Source organism: Struthio camelus, chromosome 1 (genome assembly GCF_040807025.1).
Source record: "Struthio camelus isolate bStrCam1 chromosome 1, bStrCam1.hap1, whole genome shotgun sequence".
Lineage (NCBI taxonomy): Eukaryota > Metazoa > Chordata > Aves > Struthioniformes > Struthionidae > Struthio > Struthio camelus.
In genome coordinates, this window is record NC_090942.1 from 24,934,591 (window position 1) to 24,958,961 (window position 24,371).

At 38.2% G+C, this 24,371-nt stretch overlaps 1 protein-coding gene across 2 annotated transcripts in view; it reads left to right on the forward strand.

The window, feature by feature from the left end:
- Positions 1 to 24,371, forward strand: part of WASL (WASP like actin nucleation promoting factor) — a 53,653-nt gene that overhangs the window by 6,933 nt on the left and 22,349 nt on the right. For both annotated transcript variants that reach the window (XM_068931915.1, XM_068931923.1), the window contains exons 2-4: positions 19,297 to 19,431; positions 20,691 to 20,777; positions 21,374 to 21,470. In XM_068931915.1, the coding sequence (XP_068788016.1) occupies positions 19,297 to 19,431; positions 20,691 to 20,777; positions 21,374 to 21,470 (319 nt within the window). The remainder of the gene's footprint in view (positions 1 to 19,296; positions 19,432 to 20,690; positions 20,778 to 21,373; positions 21,471 to 24,371) is intronic.

Sequence of the window (24,371 nt, forward strand, 5' to 3'; positions counted from 1 at the left end):
ATGCTGGGGCATTGTGCCTGCAGTTTGAAAAATACTGACCTAATGAAAGAAAGTGGGGGTTTTCTTCCTCCTTGGAAAACTAAGACAACTTTTCATTATTTGAACTCTTCACTGTGGAAGAAAACTCTTGTCTCCAAGTTGGCAAACATTTTAAAAATGTGCATACTTCAGTTGTAACAGATGACAGCTTTCCCAAAAGTCAACCAAAACACTTAGTAGGATTATTTACAAGAAAGGTTAAGTTAAAATATGTATTCCTAAATAACATGCTCTGAATGTTAAGTAGCAGAGCCTAATAATTGCCTTTCTATCTAGCAAGAATATCTGAATGTGGGAATTGGGTACTAAATTGTAAATGCTTTCTGTTGGATTAATATGTAAGTTAGAAAAATATGAATCTGCAATGATATAAGAGAATATGAAAAATGCAACATTTTACAACTTTTTTGTAGTGTGTGTTTTACAACAGAAGCAGTAGAGTAAGTAATTCTTCAAAAGAGTTTTAGTTTCCATATGGAAAATAGAACTCTTTCTCTTTTAAGAATTTTATGCAGTAGATCACAATAAAGGTTGTAATTATGTTTTTAGGAATTTAATGAGTGTTTCCCATGTAAGCTGCCTCTTCCTGATTTCCTCCATTCCTGCACTTTGATCTCTGTTCCCCAAATCTCATATCTCAGCTTCCAGCGTGGACTTCTTACACTCTTGTTCGCTTTGTTTTCTGCCCCTATGTCCCAGCCGAAGGCTCTTCTCCCCGATCTCCTTTTTCTCCTTATAGTTGAAGTACCTCCAGAATTTTTCTTTCTACCTCCAGTCCCAGCGTTCTTAGTTTGCATGAAGATTTCACGGTGTCTCCCCTCAGCCTGTTTCTTCTTGTCGTTCTTCCCTCCTCTCCTTTATCGTGTAGCTTCTTTCAGTTCCGTACCTGCTTTTTCTCACCGGCAAACTTGATGTCTTATAAGTGTAGCCCTACTCATTCCTGGTGCTGGGGTAGACGCAACTTACATTCTCCTTACTCAACAGTGTTGCACAAGGAGAGAGATGAGGAAAGGAGGCTGTTTCTGTGCCAACCAGCTGACTGCTTCTGGATGCGTGGGGCACATTTGAGCCTAAGATAGATCCTTGTCTCCTGTTCCATCTTTATTGGCCCAAAGTGAATGTTAATCTTGCTACAGAAAAGAGAACCTCTGGATGAGAGAAGGGGATGCAAAACCTGGGTATGATATTCCTCAGGCTTCTTGTACTGCTCCGCCCTCCTCTACTTTTTGTCCAGGCAGGACCAGACTCCCCAGTTTCGAAGTTCCTATATTGAGGAACTGTCTAGTGGAAGATACAGCTTCAGCTCTACAAGCTGAGATTTGAAACCACAGAAATGCTTAGTACTGCTCTGAGTGAACTGTGAGTTATTTCCTGGTCCTGTAACCATGTGACAGTTCTCTCTCTGAGTACAGCTAAGATGTGGTCATCCTTTGTAAGTAGACACCTTTTTTTTACTCCCCCTCAGTCAGCCAAAGCAAATAGAAACATCACTTAGTTTATGACACTAAATATACACGAAGATGTCCAAATAGGCTCCTGTCTATAAAACTGTACGTGATTTTTGTGGTTAAGTGAAAAGAGAGGAGGAAAGCTATGAACATCCTGTAGTGGTACGTGTTCAGTGCAATGCCACAGGCAAGCTTCCTCTTGCATTTGCAAAAAAGGAAACAATACATTCTAATAAGTAAAGTGGCGGTGTGCCTTTTTTTTATTTGCCTTTAGTCAGTAGCTAAGGATTATTAAATAAACTTTTATATTTTTAGTAACCTGGCAAATAACACTTTCAAGCAAGTATAGGTTTACAGCTTACTTTTACATCAATGAGTTTTTTTTTTTTTAATCCATACAGTAGAAACACAGTGTGTTGCCGGTTTTGACCTTACTTGAACAGACGTTGACTTCTTCAAGGATTTTTATTGCCCTATTAGCCACTGTTTTCATTTTGTATGTCTGGAACTTTTCCTTTAAAACTACAGAAGCTTTTGAAGTGTCAGTGCAACAGGGAATGTTGGTTACACTTGATTTCTACAAAAAACTCAATGTTGATTTAACAGATTGCTCACCTATTGTTAAAAATATATATTAGTTGCCTTTTTGAAAGACTTGCCCATATTCATATTCAGGTGCCAATATTTATACAGTTGAGAGAGTGTTAGTATGTCCGTATATCTGTATGGAGCATGCCCTTCCTCATCTTAGTTATCGATCATATGTGATGAGTACCTGGTGGAATTTCAGTTTCGTCTGATGAGATGGGTGGAGATGGGTTTGATGCTAAATGTGTCTGTAGCAGACATAGCTCTTGCTCAGTCCACCTCACATTTTCATTTTGTGTTTTTTATGATGTTTAGCAGGAGTCTCTTTCGGTGTTTCATTTCTTCATTGAGACTTTTATTTAACAGCATCTTTGAACACCTCTGGCCTTTGCTGCCTGCAAACAACAAATTCTGTTAGTTGCTCTGCATTCTGTTTATATACTGTTTAGAGGAACGTTGCTTATTGAACAAATGCGTTCCCCTTGCTGCTGCTCCAAACTTCACACAGTGTAATGAGAGAGTCCATGCCTCACACTTGCCATACCTTTCTAGACCATACCTTTCTGTCTCCGATAACCGGAATCAACATGCTCTCAAATTGTAGAAGTTTGCCAGAAAGATTCATCCTGTTCTTTCCCTCAGCCAGGTCTGTCAGCCAGCTATGCAGCCTACGTTGATAAGTAAACTTAAAAGGGTGATGGAATGAACTTGGGCACTGTCCTGTGACTGTGTGGTATTTAATTTGTTGGCACACCTCCTGGCATGGGTGTGGCTAATGCTAGCTAGTGCTCACTCAAATAATTAATGAGCATGGTTTTAGGAAGAGCATGGGGTAAACAGTTTGAATAGATAGTATGTATAAGGCCATCCTTACCCAATTTATTTTGTTGGGAGGAGCGGAGGAGTTCATCTGTTTAGATGTGAACTCTATTTACCATGAGGTCCAAAAAAAGGCCCTGGTCCTATTCACTAATGCAACCAGTAAAAGCTACCAGGAGGCAAGCAGCTGCAGTGTTGAGGATCAGGAGGGTCAACTGAGCCGTTTGTTCCAGCATTTTCATTAGCAGAATGTACTAATATCAGAGTGAGGGTCAGCCCTGCTCTGTTCCCATAACAGTCTTTGACATCAAGACAGAATCGATGCGAGTTTTCTTACCAGCAACAGAATTCAAGTTTTGCCTCTCTGCTCCTAGAAGTTACCTTGGAAACCTGAGAAGATTCAGGTGACTAGAAGTTTCTAGCAGATGAAAGTGTGCCTCTGCATGTAGCAAGCTATTGCAGTTGACAAACTATCAAGTGCATTTGACGTAACTGTGAATACAAACCCATTGGGTTCCTGATCACCTTCTCTGATTTTGGGGGGTGGGGGGGGGGGAAGGTCTTCTGGTAAGGAGATCTAATTAATTTCCAGCTGCTCTTTTAGAGGCAGAATTATATACAGCAGAGATGACCTTAAGAGCTGTTGCATTTCATTTAATATGCTTCTTGATTACAGAGCACAGGCCTACCAAGAAAATGTAGTCCTGTCCAAGGCTTTCTTTTCTGCTGGCTAGTTTGTAAGTAATTTAAGAACTGTCCAAGCTGTGTGCCTCTTCAGAGCTTCCGGAGAGATGCTGAGGTCTCTTGGAACCTGCAGCTGCCTTTTAGAGGGTTTTATCAGTTTTCTGTCAGTTCAGACATAAGAATTTCTTTCCCTTTTGAGTTTGCAGGAGTGAAGTACCATAATTAATGACCATTTAGTCACCACAGACATTTTGTCAGTTCTGATATCTCACCTTAATCATTTGATTCTCTTAGGGCTGCAAAGGTGTGAGCTCCGGACCTTTTTCAGTTTTGTCTTCCACATCTACTAAACCTGGTATCAGATCACATTTAGGCACCACTGTTCTTTAGACACTTACCTGAAGCTTTTCAGTTTTTTTTTTTTTTCCATTGTCTTGTGAGCTTCTTCTACCTCTCAAGCCATCTTCCCCACCTCCCGCAAAGCCTGCCTTTGTAAGTCAGCACTGGCAGGAACTAGACCCCTGGTAATGCTTGGTGCTGTATAAGCTGTCCTCCCACAGCAGGTGGCCTTTGCTTCAAAGTAAAAGGGAGATGATAATCCATCGTGGATTTAGAAGCTGAATACTTTTAGTGTTAATTTTAGATTGGTGGTGATTTACACATCAATAATTCTGACTGTGATAATTGTGCTAGAAATCAAATGGTGCGATACCTATATACATACGTATGCTGGTGTCGCTCATGAGAGATAATTTTGTTGCTCCAGGGTCACCATGTGTGAATTGGGAAAGGATGTTACATAGCTGACTTGTACCAAATAAATGAGCCATAGACTAGGATGCCAGCCATAAATGAGGATGCCAGCCATATATCCTAGAGGCCATTTTTCAGATCAGATTGACCTTTTTTCTTTTTTTTTTTTTTTGAGTGTTGGACACTTTGCTTCAGTGCAGCATGGTGTCCTGTTATGTCAGATTAATATGGTCCTTCTGAAGTAAAGTAGCTGACACTTTGATTTTGTGATTCTCCAGAGGGCTATAATGTCTGTCACAGAGAACTGATGTTTAATATCAAGATCGGGAGAGCTGGTGATCTGAGGTTCCACATCAACTAATGCAAGATTCTGAAGTTCTGTATCGTGCTCTGCATCACACAGTGGATGTGGCCTTTGTCACTTAAAAATGCCTTCTCTTGAAGGATGTGCTTTTGAATAACAAGTGTTCTGCAAAATGCTTTCATCAGAGTTGACTAGCTTCACCTTCTGTAAGTAATCCATGCGCCTGGGATTGAAATCTGGGCAAGTAAGAAATCTGTTGTTGTTGTTTGGTTTTGTTTGTTTTTCTTAAATTTGGTCAAGACCTAGCTGTGTTACTGATTTTTGCCCCCTAGCCCCCTCCCCCCTCAGTATTTGTACCCGTGTTGAAGTTTCGGGCAAACAATTGAATTCCTGGATCTTTTTGAAACCCAGTTAAAAGTAAGTTAAATTAAAGTCTTACTTTAACTTTTAACTTATTGTTCATAATGCTCACCGGGTCGAGCCTTTAGCAACCTGTCCATGCGGTGCTCTTTATATATAGTTCCCATTCTTGTGATTGTTCCTTCCAAGGACCTGAAAGAGATGCTCTATTCCTATACCCACATAAAGTTTTTCAGGTAGAGTATCACTTTTCTTGAGCTCTCACTCATCTCGATCTCTAGGATAAGAGCCGTGTCTTAATCAGGCTATCAGCTTGGTTTCTCTAAACTCCTGGGACTGATACTATCTTCCATATTCTCAATATCAAGAGCTTTCTGTTTTTATGTTAACAGAATCAGGTGGTTTAGGTAGTGTTCAAAGTAATTGGTGTACTTAGCTGGTCACAAAGAAAAAGAAGGTTCATGCAAAAATTGGCAGCCCAGGGTCTACTTTGGCAAGGTGGAGCTTCTTTCAGTCATCGGAGTTTTAAGATGCATCAGGGCCCTTATGGAGAAGTATCTCCCTCCCAAACATATTTGAGTTGTATGTTTGGAAGAGTGTATCACTATATGTCACTAATAACCTTTTTTTCTATTATTTAATGACTATGAGCAGTACTAATGAGTGTTCTTATTCTGTTAGCAGGTATATTGTTGCACTGCACTGTCTTTATATATCACTGCGAAACCACTGCAACTTAGCATTGCATAAACGGACGTTTTCAGAAGGGTGGCAAACACCTGACCTGACGGTAAAGCTGTAGCCAATTCTCTCAAGCAGCAAGAACCACTGACATGAAACATGTTAGCCCCATTGTCAGTAGCACCAAAACAAATTGAAATACTTGAATAAAAGCAGTTGTAGCAGTTGTAGCTGCAGCATGTAGCGCTTCAAATCTAATCTTGATTACTGTAATGATACTGGCTGATTAAGGTGCCAGTGCAATACAGATTGATTGTCTTCAGTATTTCATTCTCATGAGGATCAAGAAGAAAAACTATCTTAAGTTTTTTCATTAATTATTCTTTTGGCTCAGTTTGTTGCATTTTATTAATTCAGGCAATATTAACCTAAAAGAGTAAAGTTCAATGTCAGTCTTACTAATGCTTCTTCTAAGTGTTCTTTAAAACAGCTATTTTCTATTAAGGGTTTATTAAATATCCTAAACTACAAGAATAATTATATTGGTTACTTTATGGCTAAAATTATATTGGTGACTTTATGGATTCTAAAAACTCTTATATTGATCTAGTCTAATATTGATTTTCTTTAAGCTCTGCTCCTTGTACAAGATCTAATGCACAAGATCTCACACAAGATCAGTACTGTTATAGGTACAGTAAAATTACTTTTGGATTATCTGTAAATTCAGACAGGTAGATACTTTTATTGTGACATGTAGCGTGTTTGTTTTAGCTATTGAATAATGTTCACAGGTTATGCTAACGAACAGAATACTGAAATAGTGCAGAGCTTGTAATCTTCAGTTTTTGCAGGGGATGCTTTTATTCTGACACATCCGAACATATGCATATTTAAGAATAAAAGTTTGAGAACGGTATCACTGCCTCTGTTCCTCAGTTCTGCACAGAATAACTCATTGGATATACTGTCTAAAGCTATGCTACCAGCTCTGCACTAAAGGAAAAATAATTATCTTGCAATTTAAAGTGGAAATTGGTGTTTTCTTCATGACGAAAAGCAAACAGACACTGAAGTGTTGAGTGTAGAGGAGAAATACATCTTGCTGCCCTCTTTCTACAAGGTCTTTATTGTATAAAGAAACAACTTATCAACTGCAAATTAGGAAATTCTTTGCAATTTTTTGTGCTCTAGTTCTGCCTAGCAGAGCAAGCAGCCTTGTGATGCTAAAATAACAATCTGGAATTGTAAGAAGCTAAGGAGGGAAAAGTTGGCTTGAAGGAAAGGAGCTTTCCCATCCAGCAGTCCTCTCTCTGCATTTATTTTTGGGTAGTGGGTGGCAAGTTCAAAAAGGAAAATGTCAGCAGCTCCATTGTTCATCTTGAACTACAGAGCCTGTGTCATGGGATATCACTGTGGGCAAGATCTCGGTACAGGTTTTAAGAGGCAAAAATAGCAATGCCAAAATCAAAAGTGTCTGCAGTATGTTATATTATGTAGCTGGAATACTTCAAAAGAGAAAGAACCTAAACGTGTAGGGTAATGATTACTCTCTTGTTGAAAGACTGTGTCAGAACTAGTCTGCAGAGCCTTTTGAGGAGTACTTTTGTCCTGTGATTATCTAGCTGCTTTGATATTGCCAATGTCAGACTGCCTTTGTGGCTGGTCTCATGATTTTCTAGATCTTTCTATCTCAACAAGGAGAGAGTGACCGTTATTACTGTTAGTTATAACAATGTTAGCGTTTCCTGGTCTTCATGATTATGAAGTGTCTTCATGTCTGAGACACTCTGAAACAGTCAGTGGCAACTAGGCTATCAAATATTAATTGATGTTTCTGCAAAACTAACACTTACTGATGTGGAAATTAAACTATCTCTACCCTGTTTGCTCATAGCAAGGGTTATATAGCTCCCCCAAGAGTAATGGGTTCATGTCTGTAGCAACTTAATCCTTTTCCTTCATCAGTAGTTCTCAAAGCGCTTTACAAAAGTAGAGGTCAGTATCTCTGCGTATTACAGAAGAGGAAACTGAGGCACAGGAGAAAAATGAATGCAAAGATCATGCAACAGGCCACTGACAGAACTAAAGGTAAACTACTGATCTTCCAAACATCTGTTTGATGCTTTCCCTATTAGGATGTCTTGTCCTTAGGATTAGCATGTCTTCCTTTCTAAAGGGGTTTTTAGCATGGTATCTCTGGACTGAGCTTTGAATTTGGCCAGGGATTGTATAACTACTAAATCTTTGTGCTGTTTTTTCCAGTAGCATAACTACTTTTTTAAGACTTATAACTGGGGATAATTTTTTTCATAGCAAACTCAAAGCTACTGATATACAAAAAAATGCATAGAATTATGAGTTTCCTTATCTTGACTTGAATTATAATTGTTCTGTTGAACCATGAACCGCTGAAGGAGGAATTAAATGTTTAGTTGTGGCACAGCAAAAGTGAGAGAAGTTTCGTCTCGCTATCCTTATGTAAGTGGACTGAGTTTGCTTTATGAGACAGGTCACAAGTCATACAGGATTGCAAGAGACCAGTTGTTGGCTGTTATTCGAAGAGGTTTTACTTTTAATAGCCTTTTCTCAAACTTGCTTTGTATTTTGAAGGGATTTCTTTGTTTTGTGTTGGCATGAAATTAATGTTTTCTTATAAAAGAGATTTTATTTTAAAACAACTTAAGCTGTTTTATTCCGTTGTTCTCTCTGTGTGTGCAGTCAGAATTCCTGAATATTATGTTCTGTCCTCAAATGTAAGGACCTTAAGTTCACATGAATCTCATCTCTGCAAAGCAAATGTTCATCTGTATTTTTTTCGTCTGTACATGGGAATACAAGTAGATATTGAATAGAATTTTCGAGAGTACTCATTAATGAGTATCCCAGAATGAGGGTAATGCAGGAATTCCTGAGGTTTATACTTCACATCCTTTCTGTAGTCAATTTAACTATTTCTCTGACCGTTTGTGAAAGTGATGATGCAGATGCCATAGAGGGGTCCATAAAGAACTTAAGTGGGTCTAAACATCTTTTTTAAAAAAGTTCATGCTTTTGTTGATTTTCCTAGATGACAGAGGTCTGCATTCTAATTTATTTTCTCAAAGGCACTTCCATATTTTCAAAGTAGGTGTGAAGCTCTGCTTATATGAACCTGCATTAAATATAGAGCTACCAAATAGCATTTGGAAAAATGTTAATGGGTAGAAAGTGAAACGCTTCATGGAGCACAAAAAAAAAAAAAAACTTACTGCATGAAGGAGAAGGTAGTGGTGCTTGGTAGAAGAGCAGAAAACGTTGAGACAGAGCAGTTGGTCTCCATTATAACTGAATAGGTAGTGGTACAAGACAAGATAGATTCTACCCCCAATTCTGTCTCATGGGTTGCTTTGAAACTCTGATGTTTCAAGCCATACAGATTCATGGTGCAAATTAATTTGACAGTCTGCAGAATCATAAAACATAGCTCTGAGAAACAATTAATCTACGTATCTGTACAGTGCTTAATTCGTGTAAGGGTCTCTCTAATCTTGGGAGTCTTGGATGAGTTAAAATGGCTTAAAATAAAAGGAAAAATCAAAAATTCAACAAACTTAAATGTTTCACATAAAAATTGCCCAAACTTTGGAAAAGAGCAATCCTATATATGTCTTGACTTTGAGCCCTTGGTAGGGGGGAGCAGTACAAGACAGAACGCCTCTTTCATAGCAATAATTTTTGCTCTGTGGCAGTTGGACAGAGACAATTTTGTCCAAAATCTGTGTGCTCCACCTTCGTTAGTTCTGAAGTAACTAAATGTATAATTGTAACAGCAGGACACAAATGCTGTAGCATTTTGTCATGTGCCAGCTGCTTTCTGTTCAGCCAAGATTCCAAAATGTTCAGGCATGAGACACAGCTGAGTAAGCTAGTAATAATGCTAGCCAGGTAAACAGGAAGTGGCAGTATTAAAAGGTTATATGTCATCTAGTAAATTAACTGCTAAACAACGGAGACAGACCAGTTTGAAATATTATAATGTGCACTGGAGTATGTTTGTGCTTATGGTTATATCATATCTCAGGGAGGCTGAAGATTTGTATGTGTTTATTTGAACTGAGGTTGTAGGATTCAAAAATATCTTTATTCTGTCTCTGGAAAAAAAAAATGTCCATTTTAATTAAGGATATGTTTTTTGGTTTGATTTTGTATGTTTGTATGTTACTTACCCACATCTTCATTGTTGGACTTCTGTGACCCACAGTTGAGCATCTTCTGTAATGTGGATGTTTTAGGAACCAATGAGTGTTTGAAAGGTAATTGGCTAGCTCTGTTTAGCCAGACTGGAGGGTTCTCGGAAGTAAATACTAGAAATGTAAGTGAACTTGCATCTGAACACGCTCAAAACATATGAGCTGTCTGTAGCTGCCTGAGCAAGGATTAGGAGTGAAAGATCACTTTGTCAGACCAGTATAGACTTGAACCTGGACAAGCACTTCACTAGTCACATGGTTAGCGAAAATAAACAATTTTTAAATTATGAAGTAGAACAAAGGTATGTTTCCACACATAAGGGTATGAGAAGAGTATCAAAATCTGTGGGCTTTTTCTGCCTTCCCACTGTGCAAATCACTTTATAAAGCTGAACTTAGCTTTCAAAAACTTATAATCCAGGCATAATTTATCAGTTCGTCTAAACTGCTAAATGTATGTGCTAAAGTCAGCTTCCTCTTAAATCAAAATATGAAGCATATAAAATCTTCTTTCAAAATTAAAGAAAAGAATATATTATATTAAAATTTTTCATGTGTTCTGCCTATTTTCACAATTTCAAGATTTACTTTTTGATAAATTATGGGAGAAGGAAGTTCAAAATAGTAAATTCTAATTATTATTTATGCTTTATATTCAGTTTAGGTTAGATTAAAAACTAGTCCCTTTGTTTCATCCTCCTCTTCATTCCAATGTCACTTAACGGTCACTGGCAGCTTCTCCACATCAGTAAAAGTTCTCGAGTCGGGATGTTGCAGCTGATCAGAATAAGGCAGGGAATCTCTTCTCAGATACTGACATTCTTTAAAATGTTTTTGGTCACTTGATTCTTTAATGTTTTGAGTCAGTGTTGCATGGACCTAGCTTAGATTAAGATCCTCATATTTCCGAGGTGATACGAAATACTTAAAGTGGCTTTCTGTTGTACTACTTCAGAAAATCCTGTTCTCTTATTTCTCCCTTCAGATAATTAAAAGGCAGAATCTTTAATGCTGTGGCTTTATTTAACATAGCCTAACTGTGGGTAGGTGGAAAAACAGTGAATTTTTAGCAGCTATTCATAGTGTATTTTTTAATCTGTTGGTAATTATGGGAAATCAAGGAATGAAAAGAAAGCTTTAAGCTTAAAGTGAACACCGATGACTTTAGTTCTATCGCTCATAGAATTTTCTGTTAATGAGCCCCAGTGTCTTGCAGTTCAGTAATTTTTTTAGCTTGCACCACATAAAGCTTTTCTCATGTGTTTCAGGCATTTGCAAAAGGCTCTCTCATGTGGATTCTGTCAAATATAATATGAAATCTTGTTTCATTCTTCCCCTCCGTGGAGTAATCAAAGCCTGTCTTCTCAAAATGATTTCCTACAAGTTGCATTAAAATTACACGATCTGTTTCTAACTGCTTGACTTTGTTGAGATCTGCCAGCAAACTTTAGAAGTTCTGTATTTGTTTGTATGGGAGAATAGTTTAAAATCCTCTCTCTGCATTGCATCTTTAAAGACAATTGTGTATTGCATCTTAAGATAAAATTATTAGCGTTTTTTTAAACAAAACCCACAATAGCTCTAGAGGTTTATTATGGTTTTCCTGAATTGCAAATAAATTACTGAAATCCACAATGAGTTAACATTGCCAGATGTAGGACTTCCCTGTGAAGATTCAGGGGATAATGTAATGTTAAAACACAAATTGTAAGCCGGTCTGAGAGTTGCAAAATGTAACTTATTAAAATCTAAATTTAAGAGTCAAAATATTGTAGGGTCTTTAAAAGGTATATTTATATACAGAAAAGTCTTTGTGTATCTGCTTCTCTGGCAATATCCTCGTACTCTAGTTATACAAGATTCGGTAATCATAAACAGCCTGCTCTCTGCTGTTGAGGAAAGAGACTAAAAGGGCAAACACCTCTATTGTACTTCTTCTGTCATCTCATTCTTTTCTCAGCATTGCTGAATGGGGCCACAGTTCTCATGATTCTTTAGATGGAGTCAGCAGAAAGCAAAAACAGTCTACCTTTACTGTTACCAGCCTCTTCTCTCTCCTTCTGCTTCTTCTTCCTATTTCCCTTCCTTCCCTTTCTAAAATTGCAAAACTAAGTAATTAGCAATTGACCCTTGTGAATGTTAAGAGATCTTTAAGGTTTGATGAAGGGGTTGATTGCGTTCATCTTTTTAGCAGTGATGCCTGAGGTGGACCTAAACTGCCATAGCAGGCATGTGTGCTTAAGAGAGATTTGGATTACTTGCTATCTGGGGCTATCAAATATTGTAGAATTCTGAACTTAATTAAGGTCATGTTCTCTAAGTTTCTGTGAAAGTGCTAGGAAACATTTTTGTCTAATCTAAAAACTGCTTCTACTGCTTAAAAGGTAGAAATTGTTAAGGGAACATGCTTACAGGTCATTTAAGTGGCCTAATTAGCGATCATCTGGATAGTGACAGGTGTGTTCAGTTCATCTAAAAAGGCTAGCTGGAGGAAATAGGAATGCTTGCCTTCTGTAGGATTCACTTCATGATTTGAACACTCACCCTGGAAGAGGTTATTTTGCCCTTCCTAGCAGGAAGGGAACGTGTTGTTCCCACGTGGCAGGAGAACATTTTAAATGCGAAGGAAGTGGCAACGTTTTCTCTTAAAACTGGACCACTGTGCAGAAGGGAATTGAAATTGCCTGAAAGAATGAGCAGAATTCAGTTCTGTAGGCCACTGAAGGCATTCCCTGGAGAAGAGGAAGAGGTTCCTGAATCTTATCCTTGCAGCAGGCTTTGTTTATGCTTTCTGCGTTAAGAGTGATGGAATAAAACACATAAGCAGTGTTGAGCGCTACAGACACATTGTTACAAGCTCCATCTATTTCTGATGCTAAAGATAAGCTGATCAGAGAACATTGTTCAGGTATTACATTACCTGACGCTAGTTTTGTTTGCTTTGAATATTGTGAATTTATTAAAGTGTTGGCATTTATATGTCCAGTTGTGGAACATTAGCTGCTATTCTTTTGATATAAGTAGAGATAACGAGTGGTATTTCTGCCATTGATCGGTGCTACATGTTATTGCTCCTTTTTTTCTCTCTCTCCTATAGAGCCCCTATAATCCAGAGAAAGAAATATCAGCCACTGAATTACTTCTAGTTGGCTGATTTCCTGTGGACTAGGGTGACTGCATATAGAGTTAGCTACCCTGCATTGTTCTGCTTCTTGTCTTTTCTTCCGTGAGTCCTTGTGAGTTTCCTGATCTTTTTGTGACTCAGGTAATGCGAGGCTATTAGAGACTTCCTCAGCACTGAAGCTTCCTGTCCTTGCTGTGGTCAAGATTAGTATTACACTTCCTCACAAAGTGTTCACCACTTTGAAGTGGTGCTTGGCTATAGGACCTCTATTCCCGAGCCCTGCCATCTGAGGAAGGCTATTACTTATCATTATTTTAATGGGATTGAATAACAATAGTCCTTTATTCTTTGAAGAGTTACTCTAGAAGTGAATGAGTGACGCAGTAGGAGCAGCCAACATCACTGTTGGGCTTCTTCTGGTCAGGCTTCTTCTGCATGTTGGCTTAGACATAATAGGGATTTCCACCATAGCATGCCTTAAAACAAAACATGTCTGTCACAGGCAACCTGCACACCAGTAATACCATTGATAAGGACAGCTTTTCCAGGTATGTACTGTAAGGAACAGAAAATAGCAATATTGATTTCTATTCTTATGGGTTTGGATTGCCCACAGTTTTGGATCACAATATTCATCACGGCTTTCTTCGGAAATCTTAAAGTAGCTAATGGCAATCACTGACTTTCAAGTCAAAAATCTTTAAGCTGACTTCTTGAAGAAACTATGGGCATTACATAGGCATGCTTTCTCAAGAGGTTACTCTGCTTGGAAACAGCTGCCACTACTTGTGCTTTTACAGTATAGGGCAGATCTCTTTTCACCTTCTTATTTGAAGGATACTTCCAGGGGCTGGGAAGGGTAACTAAAAAAAGCCAACCTGTCATATGAGATTTAATTATCTATATGGGAGTCTGTGTCTTAACTGGAAAAATATTGCAAATCTTAAAACTGAAAAAAAATTGAAAATCATTGCTAGTGTTTTCAGTAGTACTGTCAGGAATGAAGCTTTATAACAATACTGAAGCACTAGAATACATGATCGTGTTTTTACAAGCACTAAAATGACAGTGGTTAGGCGCTGGAACAGGTTATCCAGAGCTGTTCTGGAGCCTTTCAATTCAACTGGACCAGACCTTGAGCCAACTGGATCTGACCTTGTAATCACCCCTGCTTTGAGCAGGAGCTTAGATTAGATGACCTGCAGAGGTCACATCCATCCTAAATTAATCTATAATTCTGTGATGTCACATCCAACCTAAGCTGTTCTATAATTCGGTGATCTTTGCACCATAAGCAGCTGTCAGCTGTATATGAATACTGCAAAAGAACATCCCAATGGGTCATGCAAAGCTTTCTGTTCTGGAGTATGCTGAGGTGGTTAAACATCCTCCTGCAGTTGTTATAACCTTGCAACTGGTCTTCGTTACAACTCTTGGCCCACTAAGTTTTAATGTTTGTAGTCTCCTGTAGTTTCTCTGCTTATGGTTGACATGGCTTCTGGAAAGCTATCTAGTGTGATAGCTCTTTCTTGTAATGAGAGGTGCTGTTGACTTGCTTTTTAGGTTTTTTTTGAGAAACAGACTGAATTACTGTAAGCTATTACTTTGACGGGCTACTTCAACAAATGTTCGTGCTGGAAGCTGATTGCAGTATTCAGGTACCTCCCGCTCAACTTCTGGGCAGGAAACTAACACTGGCTGATGTGATTACATTATTCTACTGCAAGTTAGTTACGGCAGGCAGAAGGTGGTTTCATGAACCTTGTGTTGATCATGCACATTCTGCTATATGAGTGCACAAAGATGAGACCAGCTCTGTCAGCAGAGCAGTTAGTGTAGAACAGGCAAGACTGATCTGTTTCTGCTTCATAAGTAACCAGTTTGAGAGGTGTGACAAGAGTACAGAAATCTCCAATCAATGGCATGCCCTCCCACAGAGCACTGACTCTGGGAAACACGGAGGGAACGGAGGGTTTGTGTTCCCCTTCCCCCCACCACACACACTGTTGTCAGTTTGTGGGCTAGCTCATTTCTTTTCCCTGTCCACCTTTTTGAACCCTATAGGGGTTCAAGAAAGGCAAGGACATCATCAGAATTATTAAACAAAGTAGTAGTGTCAACGTTAAAATCCTTCTTCTGAAAATACCGTAATAGCTTTAGGTACTAAAGCTTTAGGTACATCAAAATTTACTATAGCTCAGGAAAAAAAAATCACTAATTGGAGGATTTAATGGTACTCCTGTTCAGGTTTTTTTTTTTTTTTTTTTTTTTTTTTGGTAAAGTCAGTGGCGTGACCTCTCTTGAAGAAACACTTACACATAATTAAAACCAAACAAACATACTTTTAGATGCAGCATTCTTTTCAGGAATGCTGTGTGAGAAATGAGTTGTATGTAACGATTGACTTCAAAACAGACAAATTGCATTTTCTGAAGCGGCATTCAATTGAATATTTAAATTATGACACTTGCTTAAGTGTTCTTAGACCCTGCAATTCTGCAATTAAAGTTGAAAAGTTTTTAATTGAATTTGTGTGACTGGGATTTATAATGAAAAGCAGTGACGTTTATGGTCGTGTATTTTTGCAAGTTACGAGTTTTACGTAAGTTTCTAAGTTTCTGAAGTCAGTGAATGATGAGAAACTAAATATTTTTGCCACCTTCCAGGAACTGAGTAAGATAAAGCAATGACAGCACTGCTGGGTATAGTGAAAAAGAACAGTAGCTGAGTAAAGGAGCTGGATTTTTCCCTAATCCACTGCCCTCATCCCGATTTATTTATTGTGTTGACCCTTTAGTAAAAAAATAGTAGGGGCATGACAGTGGAATTCATAATTTTGTTCTAGTATGTGAAAACCTCATTGAATAGTAGGGATTTACATAATACTAATTAATAAATTAAAATATAATTTAATTCTAGGCTTGGCAAGTCTCAAAACAACACCTACTTTAGATTCAATGAAAGTGTTCTTTAACATTCCAAGTAAGCTTTACATGCCACAGACCAACTAAGTGTTAATTAAATCTATCGTGATTATGCAGAATGAGGGCATATTCTCTTTTTTGTGTAGTAGTATTCTTTCTACTCAAGTGGTAGGTGGTTTCCATGACTGGAGAATGTGTAAGAATGAGAGAAGAATTCTGTGCTGGTTCATGGCTGTTGTCATGGAGTTAAACCCATTACTGATTATTTACTCAAATAATCCAGTTGGTGCTTTTTCACTAGATGCAATAGGAAGCAACACATGGAAGGAAATCCTTCTCGATACAGATCAACCACAGTGTTCTGTGCTTTAAATTTGAGGTATATAAATCCTGCCAAGGCCACCTACTTATCTGAGTGGTTAATGGGAGTGGAGTTGGACTTGTTTTGGAGGATTGAGAAGATTTTGTGTTTGGATAGTGGGACAGTTGCTGTATTTGGATGTGATGCCTTCTTGGTTACAACTGTAGAATGGCCCATCTGTGCTCCTTGTTGTTTTGTGTCTGCAAGATTATCAGTTGAAGAATGAGCTGGGATTGCAGAAATGAGAGACATCAGTTAGCAGAAGTGTTGAACAAAATCTGGGCAGTCGTGGCCAAAATTTTAAGTCTTTACCCGTTACAGTTGCAATATAAGGGAAGAATAGCATCCCTTATACCTGCAACATCTATCAACTGACTGCTTTGGGGTGGTAGTATGGCTAATTCAAGATTCCTTTTCCTCATCTGACAAATTAAAATACTTGTATTAAATACTTGTATACTGATTAAAATACTTGTATTAATCTGTAGGTTAAATGTGGAATCATACTTCTTTCCCTGTGGAGGCAGAGCATTTAAAGAGGCAGCAGCAAAGCTTTCTTTGAGTCAGTCTTGCTAAACTTTTCCCGTAGGTTACCAGAAAGGTTAGCAGTCGGTTTTAGTATTTCTGAAGAAATGATTGCAAAACAGGAGCAGAATCCATAACTTGTGGAAGCTACATTACAGTTCATGGACAAAGGTTATAAAGCTTCCTTAGGGAGTAGCTGACAGTCTGACTAATTATTTTGATGCTATTTTAAGGAAAAAAATTGAAGTTTGTTGAGAAGAAAATCCCCAAAAACTTATATGGTGATTCTTTTGATCATTGTTAACCTATTGAAACGTAAGTGTGATGTGGGTGATGATGATATTTAGGTAATCTTATAATACAAAAAGACACATTTTCATTGCATGTGAGTCAACCTCTTTGGCAAGTAGTCAATGTTGATAAAGGCAAAAGTTCATAGAGGGGATGGGGAAAACCTAGTATAGAGCCTATTAGTCAGACCGGATAGGATCCTTCAAGAAGGGTCTGGGCATAGATCTATGAAAACATCAACTTCATGTTCCATAGTCAGAAGCAAATAAAAGATTGTGATTTAAAAGGAAAGAAATAGAGACAAAAGCAGAAAACATTATTGCTGTGACCACATATTCAAAAGGCTAACAAACTAGATTTGTAGCATAACATCCTTATCCCTAATCGAAGAAGAATGTAGTAGAACTAGGTAAGATCCACATGAGTGAGGAGGATAATATAATTATGGAATGATTTTTGAACAGGAGTAATTTAATAAAACTAGCATCACTTCCAAAAGAATGAGGAAGTTAAGAGGAAAAGAACCAGCCATGACAGACTATCTATATGAGCATATATATATCACAGAGAAGCAACTAAGGAACCATAAACGCTGCCTCCATAGTACGAGAGCTAGGAGGGACAATCAACTGAAAATAGCAGGTGGCAAAGTTTTAAACAAAAGGAAGTAGCTCTTACACAGTGCATAAATAAACTGTGATACAACCCTGCACAATGATTTGCTAGCCAAAAGTTCCTATGGATTCAGATAAATTCACAAAGGAAAACTCTGGCAAAGGCTGTATCAATGCTGGCCCTCAGGAGGGTCTTGAGCTTCAGTCTGCTGGAAGGTAAGGACATATTCCTATGGCATAATGCTATACTGTTATGTTCTTCCATAGGCATCTGCTGCTGTTGAAAGCTAGGTGCTGGGCTAGACAACCTCTGGTTAGTCCCAGTACAGATGCTGTAAGGTGTCTGTTCTTATGACTTGGCTACAATATAAGTATTCTTCAGAGGTTTTAGTTCTTGCTCCCTAGTAAGGCTGAAGGACAGAACACAGAATCAGAACCACAGAATGGCTGAGTTTGGAAGGGACCTCTGGAGATCATCTAGTGCAACTGCCCTGCTCAAGCAGGGTCAGCTAGAGCAGGCTGTCCAGGACCGTGTCCAGGTGGCTTTTGAATAGCTCCAAGGATGGAGACTCCACAACCTCTCTGAGCACCTGTTCCAGTGTTCAGTCACCCTCACAGTGGAGGAAAAAAAAAAAAAAAGGTTTCGGATGGAACTTCCTGTGTTTCAGTTTGTGCCTGTTGCCTCTTGTCCTGTTAGTGGGCACCACGGAGAAGAGTCTGACTCCATCTTTACATTCTCCCTTCAGATATTTATACATACTGATAAGATCCCCCCTCCATCTTCTCTTCTCCAGGCTAAACAATCCCGGCTCTCTCAGCCTTTTTGCATGTGAGATGCTCTGGTCCATAATTATGTCCATAATTTATTATGCACAAATTATATCTATACTATAAAGTATGCTCAGGAACATTTCCAGGCATTGAAGCCATCTGATGTGGAATAATCTTCATCTCTCTAAAATTTCTTAATTTAAAAACAGGAAGGTTTCATATTGCCAACTGGGAATAATTCTAGCTCGTATGAATTCCCAAACCATGCCTAAGAATTTTTCGGAACTGGCTAGCTGGCATAGACTAAAATCGTGCCAGAGACCATTCTAACAATTAAGCAATATAGACAATTGCATTCCAATATCTGGGAAAGCTTGCAGGCACTATTTAATTTACAGTCCTAGCCTTAATACTGCATTTCTATCCAGTTTGAAGTACTGAAAAGAAAGAAGTTTAGCTGCACAGCAGGACTTCTCTGTGTAACCACCGCAGTTATTCCCTGCCTGTTATAGGCAGTCCATGTGATGTTTTGTTGTTGTGTGTGCTTTTAATGGCCAAGATCTCACAGATCTGTTAGGTTTCTAAAGCCGTCTAAATCACCTTGCAAAAAAATGCATACAAGTGGTATGGAGTCTGTTTGATCTTAGGAATGTTACCTACTGGGAAATCATCAGAGGTGCTGCCTAAAATGAAGAACAAAATTAAGAGATACCTTGCTAAAAGATGAAATGTAGACTTGTAATTTAATCCTAAAAGTAATAGCTACTTTTCCTTTTAGACAATGTCTTCAGCAGTCGTTCAAATATATGCAGCAGATCGCAATGCCATGTGGTCAAAGAAATGCTGTGGGGTAGCTTGCCTTGTAAAGGACAATCCACAGAGGTCATATTTTATCAGAATATTTGATATCAAGGTAAGTAGCTTTTTTGGCTTTTTCCCCTTTTTCAGACTCTTTAAACTCAGTTGTATTCATTCACCATTTTGAATTGAATGAATTGTTGCATCTACAACTTTGTACAAGGATTCTGAAGTAAATGGATGTCATGCTGTGAACAGTGCAATTACAATGCTTATTAATAGGTATTTGTGCAATTTTCTCAGCTATTCTAAATTCAATTAATTATTTCATAGATGTCAGCTCTTATGGAACAAATAAAGATCAGGTATGATCTTTCTTACAGTTCACAGAAGCAGTTTTTTACTGATCTGACTAGTAAAACTAGTATATTAGTCTATTATAATATGTATTTTATATATATTAGTATAATGTCACCAGTATGGATTAGTTGTCAGAATTTTAGCAGGTATCTGTATATTGGCTGATGGTTTAGAATTAGATGCTGTCTTCTGTAGGGATGAGAAAAAGAAGCTTTAAGATTGGTGTTGGTGCATGCAAAATTGCAAGACAAATGAGTATTTTCCATGATAGTATGTTCATACTGAAGATCCTGCTGTAATATTTCACTCAAGATAGAATAGGAAATGAGAGCTGAAGTGCCCAAGTCACATTTTCATAACAAAACTGATACTGAGAAGTGCAAGTCCTACTGACTTTCACTAAGACTTTGGAAAGCTTCCCACTATCTCTACAGCTAAGAGAAGCTCATTAGCTGTGAGCATTCAGGACTTGACTTCTGTCATTCGTTCAAGAATGCCAGTTGGCATTCTTTGTGGTTTGGCCATTTGATTATTAGATTTGAATGAGAAACTTGTTCCTTGGGTACTGAACTGCAATGCCGTTCAAATGTATAAAACTTTACAGAGGTGAAATTTTTGTTTTCTTGAAGTTACTATTTCCCTCAAATAGTAACATACTGGTAGAAGTCTCCTTTCTTGTTATTACTATTATAACTATATTATTGCTGTCACTATTATTACTGGGCACTGTTACCACTGCCAGTATTGCTGCTGCAGGTTTGTGGAATTTGAAGGATATTTTTTGAAAACATGCAGGAATTTGAACAGAAGACAGTGACCTGAAATAGTCTGGCACCTCTACGTGTTCCAATATACTTTGAGCCCTTTCTCTGGGTGAACGGCAGGGTAGATGCTTAACGCCATGGAGCTTCAAACTCTTAATAAGTTCTGCTGTGAAACAAGTTAAATTTGGCAGTTTGTCTTCAAAAGATTTTTCAATATCTTTTTTCCCTTTTTTCTTTTTTTTCTTTTCAGGATGGGAAATTATTGTGGGAGCAGGAGCTGTACAATAACTTTGTATATAATAGTCCTAGAGGATATTTTCATACCTTTGCTGGAGATGTGAGTCTCAATATCTTTGAATACCTATTTTAAAATGTCTTTTATTTGCACAGTAGCTGTTTCTAATATAACTGCAGTCTTCATCTTAATTCTGTAAATTACTTATAAAAGTACAATATTAATTATTCCTTGAAAATTTTTGTTGATAAACCATTTTTTTATACCTCAGCTCGAAAATTTAATCCATAAGACAGATGCATAAAATGTACTTTTTTTATTTTCAGCTCCCTTTAATAATAATACATTGAATACATTTTCACTTGCAGATGATGCTTGTGAAGTTTCACGTATCCTTAAAGCACAACTTTTGGCTTTTTTCTCTCCTTTGATTTCAGCCTACAAAATTTTGCCCAAATTTAATAAAATATGAGCTTTAGAAACTTGATTAGTAGATGAATATCCCTAAGTTAGAATATGTTTCATTAAGACTCGATGCCAAAATCAGTGTGGTGGTGTTCGTTCGTTCTTTCTTTCTTTCTTTCTTTCTTTCTTTCTTTTTTTCCTGGCTATACCTTCAAATGGTATAAGAAAACATTTAAGATAGCCTTTGAAGCATTTTCTTAGTCATGGATGGGGGGAATATTAATGTTTTTCAGACATGTCAAGTTGGTCTTAATTTTGCTAATGAAGAAGAAGCTAAACTATTCCGAAAAACAGTAACAGATTTACTTGGACGACGGCAAAGAAAATCTGGTAAATATTCAAATTAATCTTAAGTTCAGGCTTGTTCATGTTTTGGGGTGGGGGGGGGAGGCAGGAGATTACTTCTGTGTCTGAAAGGTGTTACTGCCGTATTTATATGTAGAAGTACTTGCATTATGAAAGCATGTTTCGTTTTTCTATTATGCAAAAAAATATTTTTCTGAACTAACTTGATGCTCTTTGCTGTAAGTGTCTGTGTAAGTTGTCTCCAAGGTTATGGTGTTTGAAAATATAGACCAAGTAGAAGCAAAAAGGGTAAGATGTCAGTGGGAAAACTAGAAATCTTCCCCTAAGCTCTTTTCACGTTTGACTAAACACTCTTTTAGTTCTGGGCTGTTTATAACTAATTTGTTTAAATTCTGCTCAAGTGGATTGTAACGAAGATTTTACTATCTGGTATGTCCAGTAGTCCGTGTGAATGAGTTATTGGCATTGGTCCAGCGTTTAGTAGAGACACGTCTTTTATTCACAAGCAGTAATCTTGTCAGCAGCCAAGAACAGAAGACATAGTGTGTCTATAGCGTTCCTAGCAGCGCAGGACAGTCTGAAGCCTGACATGCGTTTTGCCAGCTGCAGGATGCCTTAGAAACATGGTCACTGTTCTAAAGGGAGCTCGGGCTTCCTTCAGATCCTCTCTGGGTCCTTTTATGAGGAGCCCGTAAACAACTTGCCGTTCTGACAGCCGTGTGACCAGGAAGAATAAGCTGATGTTAAACATGGGCTTGGCACACATGGATGTTCTCGGGCTTGCTGTAAGCAGTCCAAGCTACTGGATGCATTTTTGTAGTCCATTCTGGAGTTGAATTGCACTAGCAGTGCAGTACAGACCAGCGTAAAGCGAGGAATCCCTGATCTTGCATTGCCATCCTTGCAAGTGTTCTCAGTAACCTACATGAGCTGTATATTCACTTAGATTTCCTTTAGGTATGTTACCTCAGGCACAGAGCATTCAGTCTGGAAGCTTAAATGCTTTCTTTTAAGTTTACTTGTGGACAGAGTTAGAATATGGTAGTATGTCTTCTTGAGAAGAAATGGGGATGCTAAGAAGTGACATTAATAATCTATGTTTCTCATTTGTAGAGTAAAAGTAATCTTGCATCAGCTTGCATCTCCTGTTCTTGAAGTTTCATTCTATTAACTATTATTATCTGTCTAAAGTACGGGGCTACGGTGCGCACATAACCGGGGAGGAAATTTGTATCCGAGTTGTTGGCCATAGTAAGCTCTGTTCAAAAATAAAGTGGTTCAGTCAAAAAACCCTTTTCCTGTTCACAGGGTGATCACAGTCCTTCTGCATATAGTTTTTCTTCACAGGACAACAAAAGTTTTCTTGCTTACACTTTGAGCAAATGTCTTGGTTTGTGTGCTCGAAGTCACGCTGTAGGATGAGCTTGCTAATGTTTTTAAGTTTTTTTTTTTTTTTTTAATTACAGGTTGAAGATGATTTTTTTAAAGACAAGTGTTTTCTTGTTCAGAGCTTCAGAACATGAATTAAAAAACAGACAGACAAGTATTTCCTTGAACAAGCCATGAGATGGAGTTTGTATTTATGCTATGGGCAGGACTGTATCTAATTGTGATTCTAAAGCAACAGGCTTTACACTTAACCCAAGTCATAACCTGATTTGCAAATTGGCATAATGCTTCTTAGTGCATCTTAACTTCTCAAACATAGAAGTAGTTGATGCCCTTTCTATTAAAAGGGCATTCCTCTCACTCCTGTGTCTTCCAGAATATATTTGATTTCGTCATGGTGCCACCTGACTTATTTTCTACTGAAAAGAGTACTCTATGTGATCACTTAGCAGCATCTTTTACCATTCAGAGATTGGTAAGAGATTACCATAAGAGATTTTTCCAGGAGTCTTTTGGAAAGCCCTTGTCATTGGGAGTAAGCAAGAACAACAATGCTGCTTCAGAAAGCTACGACTTGATGTTGAGGCTAGTGTGCAAAATATCATCCAACAGCTGCCAAAGGAGGCCAGTTTTCTGCTCCTCTTCACTGTGCATGAAATGTACTCCAGTGTGCAGACAGCTCTAGAGTAAGTGCATCTGGAGTTACACAGAGGTGAAAGTATAGGTCCACACTGAACGTACAAAAGCAGTGTATTTATGGGGTGGGTGTAGCAGAGAACAGAATAAGAGAGGAAGGAGAAGAAAATGGTTGAGGTGAGGTCTTTATATGTTAAATATCAATCTGGTTTTCATCTAGCTAAGTTCTGATTTTAAACAAAGATCAAAATTAGATTCTTAGCCTTAGGCAGAAATTACTATAATCAGTTAATTTATCTGGACTTACCTAAATGGTCTTTACCCTTAATTCTTAAAAACTGATCCCAAATAGTTCCTCCTACACAACGTTTCTCTTGGAGCTTGTCAGTGTGGTACGTTCACACTTCAGGTATACCTACGCACAGAAACCATTAGTTCTTTTATTGTTGTTTATTTTGCATCAGGAATATCAATGTATATGTTCCCATACAAGGCGTGTCCTCTCCACATGCTGAGCACTTTGCCATAGGAGTGCAACAAAGTCTTCAGCCTTGGTTCGTAACTGCCTTTAAGGTAGAAGAAGGTTTCAGTTCTCAGCTAATTTTACAGCTTGCAGTTCTCGGGTGGGAGCTTCGTTAGCCCTCTCTGAAGCTCCCTGCTTACCATGGGAGCTTTAGCTCCTGATGCCCTTCAGGAACTTCACAGAGTGGATGCTGCATATGAAGAGCATCTTTTGACTCTTTAGTCACAGCTTTCGTTTTTACTACCTGGGAGACGAGCGTATCTCTGAAGTGCTCAGCTTGCGTGGGTTCAAGTCTTAGCAGAGATCCCTCTCGTTTCCAGGAATACTTATTGAAGGGATCATTGCGTTTCTCAGACGTGGGTAATTGGTGCAGCTGA